The following is a 23819-nucleotide window of genomic DNA, read 5'->3' on the forward strand; positions in this document are numbered from 1 at the left end:
TCTAGAAATGTAGAGTTATAGACCTCGGCACCTTAAGTTGTACTGCCCACCCACTTTTTAACATGGTGTAGTTTGGGGGTACGGAGTGGTGACAGCACTGTGCTTTGTGGCAGGGGAGCTGATAAGAGGATCAGCTCCCCCACCATGAAGTGCAGCCCTTGCCGGCAGTGCCAGCCTCTTTCCAGTGGGGGGACTAAAGGGGACCTTAATCTCCTTGCCTTGAAGCCTGGATCCTCTCTGTGGCCTGCCCCTCCTCTCTTCCCCTCCAAGAGCCTGCCCCCTGGTGAGGCCAGAAGTCAGAGCTGGGCTGTAATAAGAGCCTCCCAGGGATCCAGGACCGCTGTGGGGAGCCCTGGACCCTCTACCTGCCCTGGGCAGTGCACCGTGGTGGGTGGGAACACGGGCCCCACAGCACCCTGGGCGGCTCTTAGCAGGGCCCGGCTCCAAGTTCTGGGCTGGCCTCAGGGGGGAGCCTCGGGTCGGGGGAAAGAGAAGGAGCAGGGACATGGCTGTGGGGAAAGAGGAAGAGCAGAGGCGGGGCCACGGTTCCGGCAGTGTTGCCTATGACTGTTAGGTTCTTGAAAGGTTTGGACAGACCTTGCCTCCTATTAGGGTTCCCACACCATCCTGTTTGGTTCTTTCCGTTTGGTTCTTTCTGTTTTAACAGGGCCACCATTCGAACCTATAGCTACGCCCCCTTTCTCATCTCTCAGTGAAGTTAGCATTCCTGGTGGCCATTATTTTAGCCAGGAGGTAGCAGAACTTTAGGCCTTGGTAGTTGACCCTCCTTATATACTGTTTTATAAAGGTAAAGTTAGTTGGCATCCACACCTCAAATTTCTTACTAAAGTGGTGTCAGATTTTCATCTAAATAATTCTGCATACTTACTACCTTTTTTCAAAACCTCACACCCACGGAGATAGGGAAAACCTTCATACTTTGGGCATTTATAAGATGTGGCCTTTTATCTGAACAGAATTAAAGAGTTTATGGCATCTCCACTCTAAACTCTTGTTCATCTCCGCTGACAGGATGAAAGGGCATCCCGTCTCTTGTCAGATGATTTCTTCCTGGATCTCCTCTTGTATTTATTTGTGCTATGAAAATGCTCCATGACCTCAGAGTTTTAGCATACTATGAGAGCATAAGCAGCGTCAGCTGCTTTCCTAGGTCACGTTCCCGTCAGTGATATTTGCAAGGCTGTGACATGGTCCTCTGTTCATATATTCACTGCTCTTTATGCTCTCTCCTATGCCCTAAGAGAAAATACGTTTGGGAGAGTAGTGTTGCATCCTTGTTTAGGTAGACACCAATTTCCTCCTCCATTTGAAATTGTTAGACACCGAAAGTGGAATGGACATGTGCAAGCACTTAGAGAAATGTTAGTTACCCATTCAGAAACTACAGTTTTTTAAGATGTGTGCACATGTCCATTCCATGACTGATCCTCCTTGCTCTTTACATTGGAGCCACAGCAAACTCTGGCTCCCTAGGCAAAGGAACTGAGTGGGGTCAGGGAGGCTCCGCCCCTTCATAACTTCAGCTAGTTGAACAAATGTGCATGCTCCACACGAACGGGTACCACTATCGGAAAAAGTTCTCTGGCTTCGGTGCATGGGCACTCAACACACCTAAAATGGAAAGGACATGTGCAGCGCATCTTGAAGAACAGTTACCGAGCCAGTACGTAACCATTTTTTATTATTAGAGAAGCAGGTGAGTAGCTGATTCAGAAGTTTTGTCTTTGTTTGTAAAAAAATAATTAATATGTCTTAATTTACAGACTTGCATTTAATTAAGACAACCATATGTAAACTTACTGCAAAGTGGTTTTATCTGTTTTTTTTATAGAAAGAAGAAAAGTCATCAGTCAGTTTCCCCTCTCTTCTGAGCCATATAACTTCTTCTTTCATAAATCATCCTGTAATTCCAATGACTACATATGCAGAATCTGGTGTCCCACAGATTTTGAATGCCTTTTCTCCACTCACTTCATCCATGCCTTGTGACATGCATGTGGTCAATCTAAGGACAATACAATTAAAGGTATGTTCAAAATATTAATGTTATGAACAAATGTATGATATAACTAGTGATGTATTCTGGAAAATATTTCATTCTATAAAAGTAAATTATGAATCCACCAGGTCTTTTTCTTCTGCAACAGCTGAAGGATTTCCAGCTTCTCACCAGTCACTAATTTTGAAACATCATACAAACATAGGATTTGACTTTCCACATCACATATGTGTGTATTAAGTCCATCCTGCCTCCAGCAGTAGTCAGAGAATTCAGAAGATGGAGAAAAGCAATCTCTTCCCCCTCCCCCCACACCCCATTGTGAATCAAATCAATTGGGCAATGTTGTACATGGAGTAGAGAAATTTCTTCCTAACTTCTCCAGGCAATCAGCTTATTCCCTGCCTGATGAGATTTGGTTTCTCTTGTTATCTTACATTAATACAACTGCTACTACTGATGATTAATAAATTTAATTTTGGGCATGTTGTGATAACTACTATGAAGTCAATATATCTGTGAATGTGAGTTATTCACTGTTCTTCCACTTAATATGATTGCTAGTGTTCTATCTCTCAGTGCTACAGCCATTACTGCTTTCATTACCAAGTTGAGCAGATCTGGGGTGTGATACGTCATACCTTGGGGGAGCGCCCCGTAACCTCCATATTCATCATTTGTATATAATTGTAAAGCATGCTGTGTAAGGTATCATGGGAGAGGTTACGATATGCTGAAAGCCATTGTTCTCTCTAAATATGTAAATCATTAGTGCATAGGAAGTTATGAGATTGTGTTGTACGGTTGTCACTAAAATATGCTGTGAGTTGGGGAATTGCTCAGAGATTAGATCCGCTACGACAATGCCAAGGGAGGTAACCAAAGCCCGGGCGAGTGTCGAACAACCATCAACAGCTATTGTTCAGCAAGGGAGTCGCAATTCAAGGATTCACATGCACAAGGCCACACCAGATGAATTGCTCACCCTTGCCCGGTGACTCTGCAATGCCCACCAGACATGCCTGGACTTGTGTTCTCCAAGCACATGGAATGAGGTTATAAAATAGAGGACAGAGGCCACATGGTTGGTCCTGTCTCTACCCCTGCCAAAGGCAACAAGAATGCTGGAGCTGAGGAGACTGGTCCCCAGGTTAACAGGGAAAGCCTGAGTATGAAAGACTGCAACCAAACTGCAGTATCCAGTGGGATGAGAAAAACTGGGCTTAGTCTAGATATTGCCTAGTCTAGTAAGGTTATACTGAGTGGTAACAGCACCTGGAGTGGTTTGCTACTTGTCATCAGTAAGGCATTGTGAGAGACAACCCAGGTTAGTGAGTTAGGGGGGGCACAGCGGTTGCACCCTGGGGATCTATGGTTATCCTGAACTGTTCTGTCAGCTTCTTGTCTACTCTCACTGCACTCATTGACTTGCTGTACATGTTTTCTTTCAGCTTGCTCAATTATTTGGGGACATTGTACATTCTCAAAATTTGCCATAACCCTTTCTGCCAAATGCTATCAAAGGCCTCTTTGAAGTCTATAAAGTTATTGAAGCAAGTTTGGTTGTGTTCTGTATTCTTCAATATCTGTCTTATCACAAATAGCTGATATGTTGCATTTCATCTGATCTAAATCCAGCGTACTCCTCTGCAAGCACCACTTCCATGTACGTCTTTGTTCTCCTCTACAGCATCTTGGTGAATGCTTTACCTAGCACCCTTCATAACCATAGGAGACTTCATGCACTTAGAGGGAGAGACGTGCCTTCCTTGGATCTTAAGTTATTCACTTCATTATATTGTCCTCATAGACTTGGAGGATTTATAGAGAATAACTGCCAAGGGAGACAGGGAAGCAGAAGATTCAGACTGAAGGTTGGCACAGAGAAGACAAGAATTACTTCAATTGCAAGACAAGAGGAAGAAATAAAGATAAAAGCTGGAGACAAAGAACCAGGACAAGGAGAAAAAATTGTGTTCCCTGGAGGACTAGTATTGAAGAATGGGAACTGTGAAGATGACATCAAAAGAAGAATCGGAGTAGCCGCTACTGCACTTACAGTGCTCTGCAAGAACTGGAAATTTAAAGACATTTTGATAAAAATGAAAATCAGTGTATATGAAACAACTGTTGTGCCAATGCTGCTGTACCAGGTTGGAATGATGGAGTATGAAGAAAGCTGACGAACTAAAGATATCGACCTCAGAAATGAATTGGCTGAGGCGACTATTGAGAGTTTCAAGACTGCCGGAAAAAATGAAGTGAAAAGAAAACAGGTAGGGCAAGAAATAATTCTATGACAAAAGACTAAAAAATGATGACTGTGGTAGTTTGGACACGTGTCAAGAATGAACTCCAGAATGTACATCATACATGGTGATACATACAAGAGTGCAAGGAACTAGAAATAGAGGAAGCCTGAGCGTGCATTAGATAGACACAGTGAAAAATGACATAGGACAAACATTTTTAATGATGAGTGAAGCCATGAAGCTGGTATAAGACAGAAAGTGGCAAAAAGGCTTCATTTGGCCTCCTCATTACTGTTGTGTTGATGGATGGGAATGAAAGAAGATATGATAAAAGGTTATCCGCCTTTAAAATGTTAATTTTTTACTAGAATTCTTGTTTTACCATCACAAGAGTTAATTTCTGGTTCATGGGTATGTATAATGAGCTTTTGCCCTGCATATAATGTAGCAACCACGCTCTACAGGTCCATTCTAATACTTATAAACCATATAAAGAGAACAAAGAAAAAGACGTTAAAATACTTGACTTTAAAAGTCGAATAGCTGTTAATTCTGAAAATGTTTTAATTTGTGTTTAGCAAAGTCCTTCAGAATGAAAAAGTCTCTTAAAAATCTTGCTGATACTAAGTTTTTCTTGGGGCAAAGAAGGAGTCCATTCTCTCTTAAATAAATAGTTATTGTTAAAATTATTCCTGCTCCCTAAACAAGCATGACAAACACACAAGAGGAAATGGGAGAATAGAAAAGACAATAACTTCTGTCTCACTGATATTTGCTTTATTCACATGCTGGAGACAAAATATGTTACACATACAGGTGTGTGCCCTTCACCCTCTGAAACTTCAAGCCACTGGTAGGTCTTGATAATTGAACAAGGTTATTTATGCTGCTTTAACCTGTAATGCTAGATATGATGGTATCCTGGATTTCAGCTGATACAAAACCAGTCAAGCTTGATCTTGATTACACAGAAACCAAAAAGGGGGATAGGAAAGAGAGAGTAGAATAAAGGTGAAATAACATTTAAGAGAAAGTATGGCTTGAAACTATTATCATACATTCCAGTCAATCCAATGGTGATGGCCTGACATCCTCACTAATCTTTGTGACTTGGGTGTGTCTGAGGGCTTCACCAGAGTCCTTACGCAGAAGTTTTGTCCCTTGAGTGAGATTAGGCTGTTCAGGATTTTAAGGTCCCGAAGATGCCTTTGTGCAGCACTCTCAAATTTTCAGAAGGGACATGGTCAGTCATGTGTCTCGTCACTTTAACCAAATAAAAATAATTTCAATGCCCCAAACATAGCTGTGTTTTTTCCATTTCAAAGAATTTCTTATACATCATTATGCCAACTTGTGGTAGAGGTCGTTGGAAGTCATTTCACCAATTATATTTTGGCAAAAACAAACTACATTTATATAAGTTTTTTAACTCCAATTTGTGCTTATTTCTATCAGCTATTTTCTAATGTCATTTTTTAATCACTGGAGTTCAGGAAAAAGTTTGGACTATTTCTTCTGTCAGTCTGTTTTAAGAATACTTTTGTTTTCAACATCATAAAGATATAGTGCAGGAGTGTCCAACTCATTCTGTATTGAGCGCAAAATTATTCTTTATTAGTATGTGGGCTAGAAGTAAAAATTTCATGGGCAAGAGGTAAATGTTGCTGTCTTGGCCAACTGCATAATGATCCTCTTTAGTCAGTGAAGTTAAATGATGCATGTAAAGAAAATAATTTCTTAAAGTACATTGTATGCAACTTCCTTTTCTTTGTCCAATAGATTAACTGTCCCTGTATTTCCAGTATAAACAGCTCTCCCTCTGTCTCCCCTCTTGTCAATTTTCCCTCTCTCAATCCCCCCATTGGGCAGTTGGCCCCTCCTCCCTCTTTTAATTCACCACAACCTCTGGGAGCTGGTGCTGCAGGCTCAGCAGTGGTCATTGAGGGTTGGGAGTTGAATAGATGACTGTTCCCTGAGGCTGGGTTTGTTGGACCAACATGAAATTGAGGGGTGGAGAGAAGAAGCCACTCTCCTCATTCTGTTTCTGGAGTGCTCAGTAGCCACAGCACCAACAGGGAGGGGCGGGGGGGAAGTCTGGGAAAGAGCTCCTCTTGAAAGCTGGCCAGGGAAGGCAGCAGATAGGGATGAAGGAGCCAGTTGCTCTTGACCAGTCTAGCATTAGCTCCTACTTCTTCTTTGAGTAGTGTCCCTATGGTGCTCCACTGTAGATGTATCTGTGCCCCTGCACCTCTAATCAGAGATTTTAGGTAACAGTATCCATTCAGCCCATACATGGATTCTCCCTCTCTTGTAGTCTGCCTCAGGGCTATCTAACTGAAGGGGGTTCGCCTGCATGGCACTAGATAGCCACAAGGGAAGGAGAGTGCATGTAAAGGCTGAATGCACATTGCTACCTAAAATCTCCAATTAGAGGTGCAGGGGCACAGGTATACCTACAGTGGAGCACCCCTGGGGGACACATCTCAAAGAACCATCATTACTGCACAAGATGAGTGACTTCCTGATCAGTCCTGCCAATCTATGTCTCTGGACCTTTTGAATTGCAGTGGCTGTGGTCCAAATGCCTTTGGAGAGTGAAGAGAGAGCTTCAGCCCGAAGTAAATGGTTCAATGGGATGTGTAGGTTTGACACACATAATTGTGGAGATTAATGGAAGAAGGAGGCATACATCAGGACACTAGGGGGGCTTTGGGTGATTGCTACTTCCTACCACCCAACACAGATGTAATGAGGTTGATTAGTGTCCGCAAAAGAGAAACTAAACAACTAATTATTTCTTAAGAAAGGTTTTTAACTACTTACAACCATAAAGGCAACACAGACAGAATGTGCCTAGTGACTTTACATGTATTGTAACCATTTCCAACCAACACAAATGTATATGCAATACTGATACATTAATTAACTATAGTTTACAAATTTTAACCTTTTTATTAACTTATTTAACAACTTATAAACTTTTACTGGCTTTTTTATGATAAACTGAATGACAATTTATACTGAAGACAGCCACAGCGACATGCAAAGCTATTATTGTTTACAAACTACTAACTTTACCAGTGCTGTACCTGTTTTCAGCAAGGCACAAAAACATATACAGTTTCTATATATTGATTAACTATTGACTACTACCATCTTTAAACAACTTAAACAATTTACTAATATAATTAAACTATAGTATTAATACAGACTTAAGATTAAGTAGCTCGAGCACAACCAGACCTTTATAGTCCAAAATTTTACCCTGCCTTTTTCCAAAGATAAATTGCCTTAAGTTGACCGTTTTTTTTATTGGCCAAGTACAGATGGTCGGTGAAGCGCAAGTCTCTTTGGTTCAGGGGGTGCACGTGAGCCACCAACAACCTGTAGTTGTCTGTCTTGTTGTTTCCAAGAAAATTTATTGCCACTAACTGGAAGGCTTCCCATGCCGTCTTTTCCTTGCCACGCAGTTCATGGTCAAATGCATCATCTTGAAGAAGTTCACGAATCTGAGGCCCAACAAAGACACCTTCCTTTATCTTAGCTTCACTTAACCTTGGAAATTTTCCACGGAGGTACTTGAAAGCTGCTTGTGTTTTGTCAATGGCCTTGACAAAGTTCTTCATCAGACCCAGCTTGATGTGTAAGGGTGGTAACAAAATCTTCCTTGATTCAACAAGTGGTGGATGCTGAACACTTTTCCTCCCAGGCTCCAATGACTGTCCGAGGGGCCAATCTTTCTTGATGTAGTGGGAATCTCTTGCACGACTATCCCATTCACAGAGAAAACAGCAGTACTTTGTGTATCCAGTCTGCAGACCAAGCAAGAGAGCAACAACTTTCAAATCGCCACAAAGCTGCCACTGATGTTGGTCATAGTTTATGCACCTCAAAAGTTGTTCCATGTTGTCATAGGTTTCCTTCGTATGGACTTCATGACCAACTGGAATTGATGGCAAAACATTGCCATTATGCAGTAAAACAGCTTTAAGACTCGTCTTCGATGAATCAATGAACAGTCTCCACTCATCTGGATTGTGAACGATGTTGAGGGCTGCCATCACACCATCGATGTTGTTGCAGGCTACAAGATCACCTTCCATGAAGAAGAATGGGACAAGATCCTTTTGACGGTCACGGAACATGGAAACCCTAACATCACCTGCCAGGAGATTCCACTACTGTAGTCTGGAGCCCAACAGTTGTGCCTTACTCTTGGGTAGTTCCAAATCCCTGACAAGGTCATTCAGTTCACCTTGTGTTATGAGGTGTGGTTCAGAGGAGGAGGATGGGAGAAAATGTGGGTCCTGTGACATTGATGGTTCAGGACCAGAAGTTTCATCCTCTTCCTCTTCCTCGTCTGACTCAAGTGAGAATTATTCTGGTGCATCAGGAACCAGCAGTCCTTCTCCGTGGGGTACTGGGCGTATAGCTGATGGAATGTTTGGATAATGCACAGTCCACTTTTTCTTCTTTGACACACCTTTCCCAACTGGAGGCACCATGCAGAAGTAACAATTGCTGGTATGATCTGTTGGCTCTCTCCAAATCAAAGGCATAGATTTCCTTTTCCTGCTCAACCACTGGCGAAGATTTGTTGCACAAGTGTTGCAGCATATGTGGGGGGCCCACCTCTTGTCCTGATCTCCAATTTTGCAGCCAAAAGAAAGCTGATAGGCTTTCTTAACCATAGTGGTTCTACTGCGCTTTTGTGATGCAAAAGTCACTTCACCACAAACATAGCAGAAGTTATCTGCACTGTTCACACAAGTACGAGGCATCTCTGCTCACTTTGGCTAAACAGAAATGTGTCCCTTTGCAAAATCAAACACTGACAAATAAGAGAGCACGACACTGTATGATTTCTAGAGCTGATATAGGGCAATTTGTTCAGCAGAGTGATGTAAGCTTCGTTATGATTGCATCATCCATGACTTCTAGGAATAACATGATGCAATTCATATAATGGATGACGCAATACCAACTTCAGATTGCATCATTCATTGTTTTGCCTAAAAAGCAAGTACTGTCCAAACCCAGTCATAGATTTATTCCTAGATCCAGTCAAAGATGTATTTTAGTCATTTCTGGTTTAAATTGAGATCCTTTCCCATTATAACGCACTTATCCTCCGCCATTCCCAAGTCAAGGGTCGTATATACTGACCTGATAGTATATCTTGAAAACTAAAGCCAATCAACAATTTTAAGTATCATTTTCGTTCTCAGTGACCCAGAATTAGTAAAGTTTGACTACATTTATTTCAGAAACATTTTGGCTGTTGAGCAGTGTTATCAGTCATTGATGACCAGATCAGTTTTTACTTTATGATTTAGCTATTCATTGGGAGCTGCCACAAGATCAATACAATGGCTGTTAAGTTCGGGACCTCCAGCCTGTCCCTCAAATCCAAATTTTTAAACTGTCTTTTGAAGGTTCAGACCTATTTGGCAAGAAGATGATGAAACTCTTAAAACTTAAGGGAGCAAGTTAGCAACTAAATTTTTGGTCTACCTGAGCCTTTCTTCAAGAAGAAAATACTTGATATTGCAGAGTAAACTTAATATCAGAGGGCTTAATTAAGTCTTTCCATGAAATCTCAGGAGAGAAAGTGTTAAAGTAGCCTCCAGCAGGTAGGGAAACCATCCTCCTTGGTTCCTGTAGTGACCTGTAGGGTCAAGAATGAAGAAGAGCCCAGATGTGGTGGACTATATGTGCTAAATCAATGGACTAGATGTCATGGGATTTTAAGGACTAATGCACAGTGGGTGAAAGATGGACTGTTTGGGGACTTTGTTATAGATTATTTACACTATGTTGTTCTAATAAATCTGTCCCAAGGAGGGGTATTGTTGAGGCAAGAGAGCCTATTGTGGAGTCCTTTGGAACTTGAGAAGGGAAAGGGTATGGCAACTCCAGTGTTAAGGTGCCCAACTACAAGGAGGCATTTGGGATCAGGGAGAATCGTTCAGAGACAACTTTAGAGGTAGACATCCGAATAACTAGTCCCTTATAATACATAAGTGGTCAGGAGAATCTTCAGAAAATGGGGACAACCCTAATTAGAACTTTTTTACTCCTTGCAAAGCCAAATATCTTCTTTATTGTCAAGAGCAGGCAGGTACTCTGACCATGCATTTCTCCTACATCAGATTCATGCAGCCTGTATACATTCCCACCTGTCTCTTTCCTTCCTCAAATCATATATTCACAGAGATTCAGGGCAGAAGAAAGATCATTATAGGCATCTGCATAAAACAAACCAAAGAACCTCCCCCAATAATGTGTACATCAATCCTATCATTTATGTTTCAGGTATAGCATATACAAAAGATATACAAGCTTGATTTAAAGTCCTCATTTGATGCAGAATGCTCCACATTCCTATGCTAAATTCTTCTGATGGTTAATTAGCCTCACTGTTAAAAAATTGTCTCATTTCTAGTCTGAATTAGTTGCCTTCATCTTGACAACCATCCAGTCCAGCGCTGAATCTCATTATGACTTTTTCTGATTGATTAAAGAGAAGTCTACTATTAGAAATCACTTCCCCATTTTGATGCTTATGAAACTGTGATCAAGTCATCTCTTGACTTTCTTTTGGATAAACTAAGTATATTGGGTTTCTTTAGTCTCTAACTATAGGACACGTTTCTTTTTGAGAACCTCTGTATGTTCCCACTTGTGGGATATGGTATTGAGCTGCAGAGCTCAGAATTGAAAATCACAACCTGCACCTGCATTGGCATTTCTTCTCCTCAAGAAGCATTGTCAGTACCTGATGAGTGGGATGAGACCCCTTCTGAAGGAGTTGACAAGTCACCCGTCAAAGAGGATCAGACGGGCTTCTTCCTGGATGAACAAAGGCAATTCCATGAACTTTTGGAGCTAATGGTTAGCACTCTTCAAATTGAACCAGGTGTTTTGGCAACAGAATTGATTTGATCCCCTTTTTGATATTTTGCAGCTGCATATTGAAGATAAATTGACTATTCCTATTAATCCAGGCCATCTTAATTCATCCAAGGACATTTGGCTTTCTTGTTTTCCTCACCACCAGTATCAGCGAGCTGGCAGAATGTACCCAGTACCTACTGAGGGTCATCAATTTTCACTACAACATTCTTAAGCAAAACTCCATGGTGTTATCTACCGCACAGGAACTTGCCAATGGTAACAAGACATCTCACTCTTTTCCCTCTGACAGGAAAGGATACAAACTGAGCACTTTTGGCAGAAAGATCTGCTTGCTCCACTCCCTGGGTTTTCATGTAGCCAGTTATCAGGCCATGACATCTTGATTTAACTACACACTATGGGACACCAGGAGTCCCATTTTGGACTCTTTACCAGAGAAGTAAAAAGAGGCTATGAAGCCTTTGATTACCAAAGTTGAATGCTAGAGAAAACTCAGTGAGAGGAGCCTGTAATGCCTCAGATACTAATGTGAGAGCTATAACCAAAGGTATATGTGACTCAGGGACCACAAAGCATCACAGTGTACATAGCCTTAGGGAAGGTACTTCTGGTTAAGGTCCTCTGAGTCACAAAAGAACATCAAAGACCATCCTTTGAAGGCCAAGGCCTTTGGAAAAGATCAGAACAACAAAGGTCGGTGCCCGATCCTTAGAGCTTACTAAGTCTGTCCGCTATAAGAAGGAAACATTTGAATCCAACATTCGGCTTCCAAAAGTCTCCCTTTCTGCAGGAACAAGGGGATGCAGCCTCTGAGACGGTGGCCAGTCTGCTTCCTTGACTAAGCCTGCTTCTAATAAAAGATGTCCATATAGGAGGAGGATTCCTCACTGCTCATCAACTGAACTTTGGCTTCCAATCAACAGCTTTTTGGTGGGATGGTTGAAAACTACGCACCTTTGCCTCCATCCTTCAGACCTTATGTCTTCTCCTTTATCAGTACCTGGTGCAGGATTACTTCCAACTGTTGAGTACTAAACATACCTGCAAAGGTTGTTCCATACAGTTCTGCACCAGGCCACTTCACTTTCCTCTCCTTTCTTCCTTCCTCTTTGGGGATCCATCTCATGAGAGAGGCCTATTGGAGGAAGATTTCCTCCATCTATAGGGGGCCATAGAAGAGGTGCCACAAGCACACTGAAGAAAGAGTTTGTGACCCCACTATTTCCTAATGCCCAAGAACTCTTTAGCCCTTTTTCACAGTCACTGCTTTCCAGGATACAATCACACACCCCCTCTTAGTTTCCTTCATTCTTTATTGCTAGATGCATGATCTTGCATTTGGCTGTGTTAAATGGTATTTAAATGATACCACCATACCAAGAGATCTAGGGTGGTCTATATAACTGGCCACCGGATCCTGTCGTTATTTGCCACTCCACCAAATTTTTTGTCATCTGAAGATTTTTGAAGAATGTTGAGCTAACGGCAGATTCCTGTAGGATCCCACTAGACCATTGGACAACAATTCTGCATTTACAATTATTTCTTGAGATCTATCAGCTAGCCAGTTTCTAATGCATTTAAAATGGCTGCATTGACTTTTTGTAGCGCAATTTTTTTATTAGAACGTCACGCAGGATTAAGTCCTGCTTTGAGTAGGGGGTTGGACTAGATGACCTCCTGAGGTCTCTTCCAACCCTGATCTTCTATTATTCTAAATCAGATGCCTTACAGAAATATGTATATTATGCCAATACAGTTACTTTTATCAACCAAACTTGTGATTTAAATAAAAAGAAACAGTGTTGTTGTTTTTTATCTATTTCCCATTAAAAACAAATTGGTTGGCATTAATTATGTTTCAAGCGTTAAATCTTTACTGATTGCATCCTACATCACCTTTTCCATGATATAGTTGGAATTGATGTTAGGCTAATCAGCCAATAGTTTCCTGTGTCATCCTGTTTTTCCATGTGATTAAATACTGGCCCTCTAAAACTTTAACCGTGTTCCAAGTTTTGTTAAAAGTCAATATTAATGGTTCAGATAGCTCCTCAGCCAATTATTTTAATACTTTACTTTGCAAGTTATCTTGTCCCACTAATTTTTTATAGTTGCTGTTTAATAGCCTCCCTAGTTACTGAGGGGGGAGAAAAAGTATTTTCTTACTGCTGTAAGATATGGATACAGCCATTCTGCTTCTTTCTGAATACAGAACAGAAATATTCTTGTATGTCTCCTGTTTCTGCATCATGATTGATAATTTTACTGTCATTGTCTAGTGTCAGATCTGTACCATTGTAAGAATTTAATTTGTTCCCGATATATTTTTAAAAATATTATTGTTTTTCACCCTACTTGCCATAGATTTTTCACTGATACTTTTAGCTTTGTTTATGATGGTCTGTAATTCCTAACTGCTGATGTGTACTATTTACTATCGACTTGCTTCTTTTTCCATTAGTTACATATTGGGTTTGTGTTGTTTTTGTATTGCTGCTTTCACCTACCCTATAACCATGATTATTTTTAACCAAAGAAGACCTCTTTCCTGACTGCGGAATGGGTGGGTGGAGATTGGCATCTAATAAAGCCTTTGTAAACAATTCCCAATTATCCTTCATATTTTATGCTTTAATATTTCCTCCAACTCAGTTTTGTTCATAATGGTTTTTAGCTTTGGGAAATTTTCCCTTTTTTAAAGCAACAAGTGTATATATTACTGGTTAGGACTATATTGTATTTGCACATAGCAAATGAAATTAGATTATGATCACTTAAATCTAGGCAGCCATCAGTTTTAATTCAATGATCTTACATCTTTATCCAGCAGAATGAAATCTAATATAGAATTACCCGGAGACGGTTGCAGTGTTTTTTAAGTTACGTTATCTATATTTTTTAGAAATTCCCAGGATGTTTTACACCAGCATGAAACCTCCAGCATGTGTGTCCCTGATTGAAATCTCCCATAATTTTTTCTATACATTCTAGATAGATGTTGAATGTGCAGCTCGTCCTGTTTCCTCATCTGATTTGCACAGCAAACCGCACCTGTGCCCCTGTTTGTGGTGTATCAGACAGTACATTGATACATAAGCATTATAGGTCCTGTCTTTCTGAACTATCAATAACTCTAGAACAGGTAATACTATTATTAATGCGAGGGGCCCATGTCTTCCCCTTCTGCCCACATCCTTTCCTATATAGGGTTATTCAGTGATTTTAATATTAACGAGCTACCATGATGTTCAACAGGATATGTGGCATCAATAGCAACCTGTTATCTTCTAGTTCAAAGACTTTGTTCCCCTCACATGAGCCTCAAGGACTTAGGATGTGGGGGTAAGTGTTCACCAGAATGTGAGGTGGATACACGAGCCCAGTCCACATCAGTCCTTTGCAGGACCCACCACCTTCTTTGGAGGTAAATTTATAACTGACAACTCCAGGATCTACTCTTTCAAGCCACTGTTCCCTCAGATTTATTTTTACAATGTCATTTACAACAGCTCAATTCATAAATTTACTTACCATTAATTTTGTGATTCTGGGACTTGTGACTGGCCTGTGCCAGCTGACTTTGGCTCTCGGTGCTTAGGCTGAGGGGCTGTTTAATTGTGGTGTAGATGTTGGGGCTCAGGCTGCAGCCTGATCTCTGGGACCCTCACATCTCACAGGATCCTAAAGCCCGGGATCCAGCCGAGGCTGAATGTCTACACTACAATTAAACAGCTCCATAGCCCGAGCCAGCTGGCACAGGCCTGCCACAGGTTTTTAATTGCAGTATAGACATACCCTTAGAGGCCAAAGCAGATGCTTCTTTCAGGAGAGCAAATTGCTAGCCTCATTTGTGTGCTACAGCCCTCCTTCAAGAGGTTTTTACTCCCATCTGTGAACATCTGCAGAGGGAATTCTCTATTTTCCTATCTGTAACTGGTCTCCAAGTGCCACTGCTGATCCAGAGCTTGGATGGGTTGGTTGGGGTTGTGATCCTTTATGTAACCACAAAGGTGCCATGTGTTCAATCAGTGCTTTATAGTACTGATATGTGCACTTGCAAAGTGTAAATCTGCAAAGGCAGTATGCAAAGTGAATAACAGTTGTAGGTATGAAACCTCTCTTTTCCACAGCAAAAACTGCATTACCCAGTGAAATGAATTTCTTGTACAAAGAAACAACCTTTCATTTTTTTCAGAAAATTCAAAGTGAAAATGATAAATGTCATGACTTATTTGCTAACCTACAAAACATATTTCTTACCTGCAATTATAAATTCTTTGCACCACTCTAGCTTTTGATGCATATTTTAGAGATGTTAGTTGTGTTACCATTTTACATATTAAAAAGAACCTTCAATTACAAAATTACAAGGAAAGCATTATTTAGATTTAAAACAGCAGAAATCAAAATGAGTCCATGAAAGAGCAAGTGAGAGAATCCTATGCTAAAATGTTGTTTCAATTTTAAGTTCTGTTCCTCTAAGGAAAAAATGGTAATTCCTAATATTGTAAAACATCAACCTTCCTGTCGTAGTGCCTCAGGGATTTGGAACATTTCTTTAAAAAAAAAGTGGATTGATGTAAAATGATATACTATAAATAAATTGGTTTTTGACATTAAAAACTGTTTTTTAAATATTCTTTTATAGCAAATGTGTATCTTTATAGTGTTGCTTAAACTTCCCAATAAATGACTACAAGTCTTACGGTAATCACTTAAAAATTGTTTAAATGGCCCTTCTCCCTCACTCAGATCAAAATCTTAGCAGTGTTGCCCTGGGATACTGCTTATGAGAATTCATGGCACGGGGCTTTTTTGTTTTTGTTTTTATCAGCCAAGAACCTGACAGTGTTAAACTGTCGAGGGTTCAAAATTAAATCAGTGTTGAAGGGGTTGGCAGCTGTACAGAAAAGTTGGGAGATTTGATAGTGCAGTAGCTTAGCAATTTTTGTCCCATAGTAATGTGTAAAATTTTACAGGACTGAGAATATTTAATTTTTATTGAAGGCTGAGAAGAGTAAAGTAGGTTTTCATACATTAATCATAGCAAGCCAAATTCATAAGTGAGTTATGAAATGTTGTAAGTTTGATTCCCTTACACTCAGTCACTCCCCTAGACCTAATTACGCTCAGTCTAATTTACATGCTGAGGTGGTGTAAGGAGGTATAGATTAAAGTAGAGGGAAGGCGACTCTTACACCTCCCCATTGTATAAATTAGACCTACTTACACTCCTTTACACATTGGTCGGCTGGATATATACAAATAGTTTTATGTAGGCAAGGGTATGTCTACATTGCACAGTCCTTGCAGCAGTTTGTAGAGTTCATACACTGCACCACCCCTAATCCCCTAGCACAGGTATAAATAGCCATGTAGATGGTGAAGCACTGCTTAAGCGAGGAAAGACACGTATACAGAACAAGGAGCAATGGTCTCAAGTTGCAGTGGGGGAGGTTCAGGTTGGATATCAGGAAAAACTATTTCACTAGGAGGGTGGTGAAACACTGGAATGCGTTACCTAGGGAGGTGGTGGAGTCTCCTTCCTTGGAGGTTTTTAAGGCCCAGCTTGACAAAGCCCTGGCTGGGATGATTTAGCTGGGAATTGGTCCTGCTTTGAGCAGGGGGATGGACTAGATGACCTCTTGAGGTCCCTTCCAACTCTGATTTTCTATGATTCTATGATTCTGTATCAGCTCTCTATACGCCCAAGCGGTGCCAGTCCCTGTCTCCCAGTGCCGTGCAAGACTCTGTTAGGATGGAGGCTTTAGGGAAAGGCTCTGGCAGCTACCTGTTGCCAGAACCTTTTCCTGCAGCGTCCCTCCTGTGAGAGACTTTCACTGCATTATGTAGCTATACACTGCAGTGTGGATGTAGCTTGCATTTCGCTGTGGTGTCTTAGCTACGCGTTCCCTACGTGCTGAAGCAAGTGTTCTGCAGCGCAGGCATAGCCTATATGATTACTAAATCATAGACATGCCTAGACTTTACTTGAAGTCCATTCATTACCATGTAATTGTTTTTATTAATATATTTATATTTTAATAGATTCAAATTCTTAATTACAATAATTTTTAATTTAAAACTGAGTTGAAATATTCATACCATCATTTGTTATGCAGATGACTACAAGATAAGTCCACTGGATGACTGGCTTGTCATTTCTAGCATCACTTCACCCCTATAGGAAGTCAGGCTTTTGCACTATGAATTTTCAATGATGTTTCTCTAACCTGCTCTTTACACAGACGTTGTTGTTTTGTGTGCAAAACAAAAATGTTTTGTCTAGTTTTCTGAGTGTAACTTAATTAACTTTGAAATTATGTTTTGAACTAATACTAAGTGTGGTATTTCATAGTGAGAAACTCAATATTGATTATTTTTATCCCATTTATTCTTATTATTTTGGTCAATAATATATTAATGAGTTTATTCTAATAAACAGTATAGAAAAAAATTCTTGACTCACAAATGTACTAAACACAGTATACCTGTTTAATATTATTCTACAATGTACACACAATTCAGTAATTAATGATCTTATTTTCAATGAGGAACTTTCAAGTAAAGCTCAAGTTCTACTTAGTGGTATCAGTTACACTATTTTTTTTATCTTTTCAGTCAGTAAGGAATGCTTGGGATTTTATTCTACTATCAGACACTGTGCTATGGGAGGTGATGTTTTACCAATAAGGTGATCCAGAATGCCATAGTTGTTTTCTTGTAGTACTTGGTTTAGTGCTCTCCATCCTCAAGATCTTCATAACAGAAGTCTCATAGAAAATGCATTTAGTCTTAACTGAGCAAGGAAGCCAGTTGGGACATGGTATTGTCTTTCCACCCAGCAAAGGGTATTTGCATCAAGGATATTGACTGAATCTCTGGCTGTGGTGGCAACTTCTCTTCAATAACTGAATCTTCAGGTGTACCCAAAACATGACAATGAGTTGATTTAGGCTCAACCTCATCTTCATTATTGCAGGTGATCCACATTCACAGTGGGTTTTGTCAGTACAGTGATGGTTGAATTTGAAAGTGTCTTGGATCAGTCGTTTCCAATCTTCTTTTGTTGTAGTTTCCTTTTGATGGATAAATGTCATTTACTCTGTTTCCCCACCCCCTTTCACACACTCATGGTACCCCTTACATCTAGCATTGTTGCTGTATGACTGCTTTTTCTTGTTTGCTCTCATTGTCTTCTATATTGTTCTGTTTTTCATTTTCTGTTTTTATTTGTGTTGTTAAATTTTTTGTGCCTTGCCACTGGCTGCTTCTCAGCCAGAAATCTTACTTGCCAGAAGGCTTTAAGTTGCTCAAAGTGGAGGGGAATCATTGTATAGCTCCCAGAACCTGTAATCTGACTGCTGAACTCTGTTGTGAAAACAGAGATGCGGAGTTTGGACTGTTGAACAGCTTTCTGAGCCTGTAGCCCTTGTATGTGTGAGCTGTTTCTGTGGCCAGCTGTATAAGGGATTGCTCCAGGAGCACAGGAATCATAGAATTATAGAAGTGTAGAACTGGAAAGGACCTCAATAGGTCATCTAGTCCAGTCCCCTGCACTCAGGACAGGACTAAGTAATAACTAGACCATTCCTGACAGGTGTTTGTCTAACCTGTTCTTAAAAACCTCTAGTGACAGAGATTCCACAACCTCCCTGGGCAATTTGGTCCAGTGCTTAACTACTCTGATAGGAATTTTTCTTATTGTCCAACCTTATTGTCCAACCCTTGCTACAATTTAAGCCCCTTGCTTTTTGTCCTATCCTCGGAGGTTACGGAGAACAATTTTTCACCCTCCTCCTTGTAACAATGTTTTATGTACTTGAAAACTGTTACCTTGTCCCCCCCTCTCCCCAGTCTTCTGTTCTCCAGACTAAACAAACCCAATTTTTTCAGTCTTTCCTTATAGGTCATGCTTTCTACATCTTAGACTCATAGACTTTAAGGTCAGAAGGGACCATTATGATCATTTAGTCTGACCTCCCGCATGATGCAGGCCACAAAAGCTGACCTACCCACTCCTGGAATAATTCTCTCCCTTGACTCAGCTGTTGAAGTCCCCAAATCATGATTTAAAGACTTCAAGTCGCAGAGAATCCTCCAGCAAGCGACCCCTGCCCCATGCTGCGGAGAAAGGCAAAAAATCTCCAGGGCCTCTGCCAATCTACCCTGGAGGAAAATTCCTTCCCCAAATATGGCGATCAGCGGAACCCCGAGCATGCGGGCAAGATTCTCCAGCCAGACCCTCCGGAAAAAGTTCTCTGTAGTAACTTTTAATATCCCATCATTGACCATTGTTACTAATTACCAGCGATGGCACGTTATTGACCTATTGACTAAAATCACGTTATCCCATCAAACCATCCCCTCCATAAACTTATCAAGCTTAATCTTGAAGCCAGAGAGGTCTTTCGCCCCCACTGTTTTCCTTGGAAGGTTGTTCCAGAACCTCACCCCTCTGATGGTTAGAAACCTTCGTCTAATTTCAAGCCTAAACTTCCCGATGGACAGTTTATATCCATTTGTTCTCGTGTCCACATTATTACTGAGCTGAAATAATTCCTGTCCCTCTCTGGTATTTATCCCTCTGATATATTTAAAGAGAGCAATCTTATTCCCCCTCAGCCTTCTTTTGGTTACGGTAAACAAACCAAGCTCCTCGAGTCTCCTTTCATACGACAGGTTTTCCATTCCTTGGATCATCCTAGTGGCCCTTCTCTGTACCTGTTCCAGTTTGAGTTCATCCTTTTTAAACATGGGAGACCAGAACTGCACACAGTACTCCAAATGAGGTCTCACCAGTGCCTTGTATAACGGAACCAGCACCTCCCTATCCCTACTAGAAATACTTCGCCTAATGCATCCCAAGACCGCATTAGCTTTTTTCACGGCCACGTCACATTGCCGACTCATAGTCATCCTGCGATCAACCAGGACTCCGAGGTCCTTCTCCTTTTCCGTTACTTCCAACCGATGCGTCCCCAGCTTATAACTAAAATTCTTGTTAGTCATCCCTAAATGCATAACCTTACACTTCGCACTATTAAATTTCATCCTATTACTATTACTCCAGTTTACAAGGTCATCCAAATCTCCCTGCAGGATATCCCGATCCTTCTCCGAATTGGCAATACCTCCCAACTTTGTGTCATCTGCAAACTTTATCAGCACATTCCTACATTCGGTTCCGAGGTCAGTAATAAATAGATGAAATAAAATCGGACCCAAAACCGAACCTTGAGGAACTCCACTGGTAACCTCCCTCCAACCTGACAGTTCACCTTTCAGTACAACCCGCTGCAGTCTCCCCTTTAACCAGTTCTTTATCCACCTCTGGATTTTCATATCGATCCCCATCTTTTCCAATTTAACCAATAATTCCTCATGCGGTACCATATCAAACGCTTTGCTGAAATCGAGGTATATTAGATCCACCGCAATTCCTTTATCTAAAAAATCTGTTACTTTCTCAAAGAAGGAGATCAGGTTGGTTTGGCACGATCTACCTTTCGTAAAACCGTGTTGTAATTTGTCCCAATTGCCATTGACATCAAGGTCTTTAACTACTCTCTCCTTCAAAAATTTTTCTAAGACCTTGCATATTACAGATGTTAAACTAACAGGCCTATAGTTACCCGGGTCACTTTTTTTCCCCTTCTTGAAAATAGGAACCACTTCAGCTATTCTCCAGTCAAACGGTACCACCCCCATGTTTACCGATTCAATCATTTTTGTTGCTCTCCTCAGAACTTTCTCCAGTTTATCCACATCTTTGCTGAAATGTGGTGGCCAGAACTCAGGGCCGGCTCCAGGCACCAGCCCACCAAGCATTTGCTTGGGGCGGCGCCTGGAGGGGGGGCGGCGCAACGGGGCACTCCGGCCAGAGAGCGGGGCCACGACTGGGCTTGCCGCCCTCCCCACAGTGCTCCAGCCACCGGGGAGAGTGGAGCCACAGCGGGCTCACCGCCCTCCCCCCGGCGCTCCGGCCGGTTGGGGAGAGTGGAGAGCCCCAGCTGGGCTCTCCGCCCTCCCCCCGGCCCTCTGGCCGCCGGGGAGAGCCGAGAGCCCCAGCCGGGCTCTCCGCCCTGCTCCTGGCGTTCTGGGGGGGGAGGGGCGGGCGGCGGCGGCGGCAGGTGGCTTTTTTGCCTGGGACGGCAAAAAAGCCAGAGCCGGCCTTGCCAGAACTGGATACAATACTCCAGTTGAGGCCTTGTCAGCATGAAGTAGAATGGAAGAATTACTTCTTGTCTTGCTTACAACACTATGACTGATACATTCCAGAATGCTGTTAGCTTTTTTTGCAACAGACTCATATTTAGCTTGTGATCCATATAACCCCCAGATCCCTTTCCACATTTCTTCTTCCAAGGCAGTCATTTCCCATTTTGTATGTGTGCAATTGATTGATCCTTCCTAAGTGGAGTGCTTTGTATTTATCTTTATTGAATTTCATTCTATGTACTTCAGACCATTTCTCTAGTTTGTCCAGATCATTTTAAATTTTAATCCTGTCCTCTAAAGCACTTCCAACCCCTACCATAATGTTATAATCCTCAAACATTATAAGATTTCCCTCACTGCCATTATCTATATCATTGATGAAGATATTGAATGGAATCAGAAGCAGGATCCGTTCTTGCGGGACCACGCTAGGTATGCTCTTCCAGTTTGACTTTGAACTACTGATAACTACTCTCTGGGAATGGTTTTTCAACTAATTATCTACCTACCTTATAGCAGCTCCATCTTGGCTATATTTCTACCATTTGTTTATGAGGAGATCATGTGGGACAGTATCAAAAGCCATACTAAAGTCAAGGAAAAAAGCTAGCTATGAAGCAGAAGCTACCCTCTGCTGTAGTCACAGTAATTCATGTGCATTGAGCCGTTGGACTGGATCTGGAGTTATTTTTCCACAGATCACCCAAACTCCTCTTTTTTCTGTTCCACAGCCCCTAGTAGACCAGTCTAGCACCTGACAATGTGAAAAATTTTGATAGGAAGGTAGTGAAGGTAGTTTCCACTTTCTTTGCTTCTCTGGACTTCGCCTCAGAGGTCTCTCCTGCAGCTAATCCATAGCTTTGCCTATTTGGTGAGGCCCTGTGTATATTCTGAAATAATAGTTTCTTAGTATTCTGAACTTGATGTACCCACCATAATGAAAAAGCTTCAAACCTATGCTGAGAAGATCTGTGGGTCTTACAGCCCCAGGCTGAGCTCATCAAGGAAGTCAGCATAGAAGCAAACTTGTTAGAACTCTTGGCTCTTATTACGAGCAGCCTTCTTCTTAGTTATCAGAGGCAGGAAGTATATGTGCCACCTAGCAATTTGGCAATCAGTTGCAGACCAACTGCTCAGTAACTGTTGCAGTCCAGATATTAATCTCGTACTTGAAGGCCAAATGCTACCACTTTTTGTGTTCAAATGGCAAGAAATGGAAGGGGCTTATCAGATACCCTTCTGCTCAGTTGAAGGACAAGTTGTCTTTATGCATTCCCTCCCTTTCCTTTTATACCTCCACTCCTTTGTAAAGTGGGTGAAAGTGTACTGACATTCCTGCTAAAATATATGGTACATGTTCATTGATTGATCTTAAAACTGGATAGAATGCATGGACTTAATTATTGAATAGCAGGATGGTTACTCTAAAAATGACTGTACTTTCATATTTTATTGTTTGATAAACACATTAAGTGTAAATCTCGTGTTTTGCAGCATTTGTTGATTTACAATCTGTTTTTGATTACATTAATAGAAATACTTAATGGGGAAGAACTAAATGAAAGAAAGAATGAATTGACTCTGATTTTGTGAAATTAGTAGAAGTATTTTGTTTAGAGCTAGCTGGAAAACAGTCTTTCCCACCCATGACCAATGTTCAATTTTTGAAAAAATCTTTTGCCCCTAAAGGACAGAGCCAGGAAACCTGGGCACCATGAATCTGTGGCAACTCATTTGGTGGGCTGTGTGGAGGTGACAAGAAGGTGGTTGAGCTGGCAGGAAACTAGGCAAGTTTCCATTGCCTGCCTGATTTCCATTGAAAGGTTCACCAAAATCTACACATTTCCACCAAAAAGTTAATTGTCAACAAATCTGCATCTTTCAGTGGAAAAGTGTTTTGTCAGAAAATTTCTGATTAGCTCTAAAATTGTGCCAATACTCGATAGTACCAAATGCTTAGGCTCAGTGGCCACAAAAAAAGTATATTTGTACATAAAAACTTTACATGTTTTGGTGTTTTCCTGTCTATTGCCCTTTCCTGCGTGATTTGTCATCTGAGTTTATAAGCTCTTTAAAGCCGGTACATTCTGCTAAAGCTGGTCAGGAATTTTCCAGTGCAAAGTTTTTCCCTTCAGTAAACACCAATTCATTGAAATCAAAATGTTCTGTAGAAATGTGTTGATTTCTATGAAACTTTTGATGAAAACCAGGCAGGTATCCTTCAGTTTCCAGCCGTGTATCCTGCCAGCTTGGTCATCTGGCTCCTCTGCAGCCAGCCAGCCCCCTTGGGAGCACTGGGAGAATGTTTCATTTCTGAACCAAAATTTTGCAGAAGTTCATGTCCATGAAAAAATATGGAAGCTTTTCATTCCAATTTGGGAATTTTTCATGGAAGTGAAATTATT

The 23819-nt window shown here is 41.2% G+C and overlaps 1 protein-coding gene across 1 annotated transcript in view; it reads left to right on the forward strand.

The window, feature by feature from the left end:
* MAN2A1 (mannosidase alpha class 2A member 1) overlaps nucleotides 1-23819 on the forward strand; it is a 209014-nt gene that overhangs the window by 179887 nt on the left and 5308 nt on the right. Inside the window, exon 20 of the mRNA XM_034773035.1 lies at nucleotides 1853-2047. Within this exon, the coding sequence (XP_034628926.1) occupies nucleotides 1853-2047 (195 nt within the window). The remainder of the gene's footprint in view (nucleotides 1-1852; nucleotides 2048-23819) is intronic.

This window comes from Trachemys scripta, chromosome 6 (assembly GCF_013100865.1).
Source record: "Trachemys scripta elegans isolate TJP31775 chromosome 6, CAS_Tse_1.0, whole genome shotgun sequence".
In the NCBI taxonomy this organism is placed as follows: domain Eukaryota; kingdom Metazoa; phylum Chordata; order Testudines; family Emydidae; genus Trachemys; species Trachemys scripta.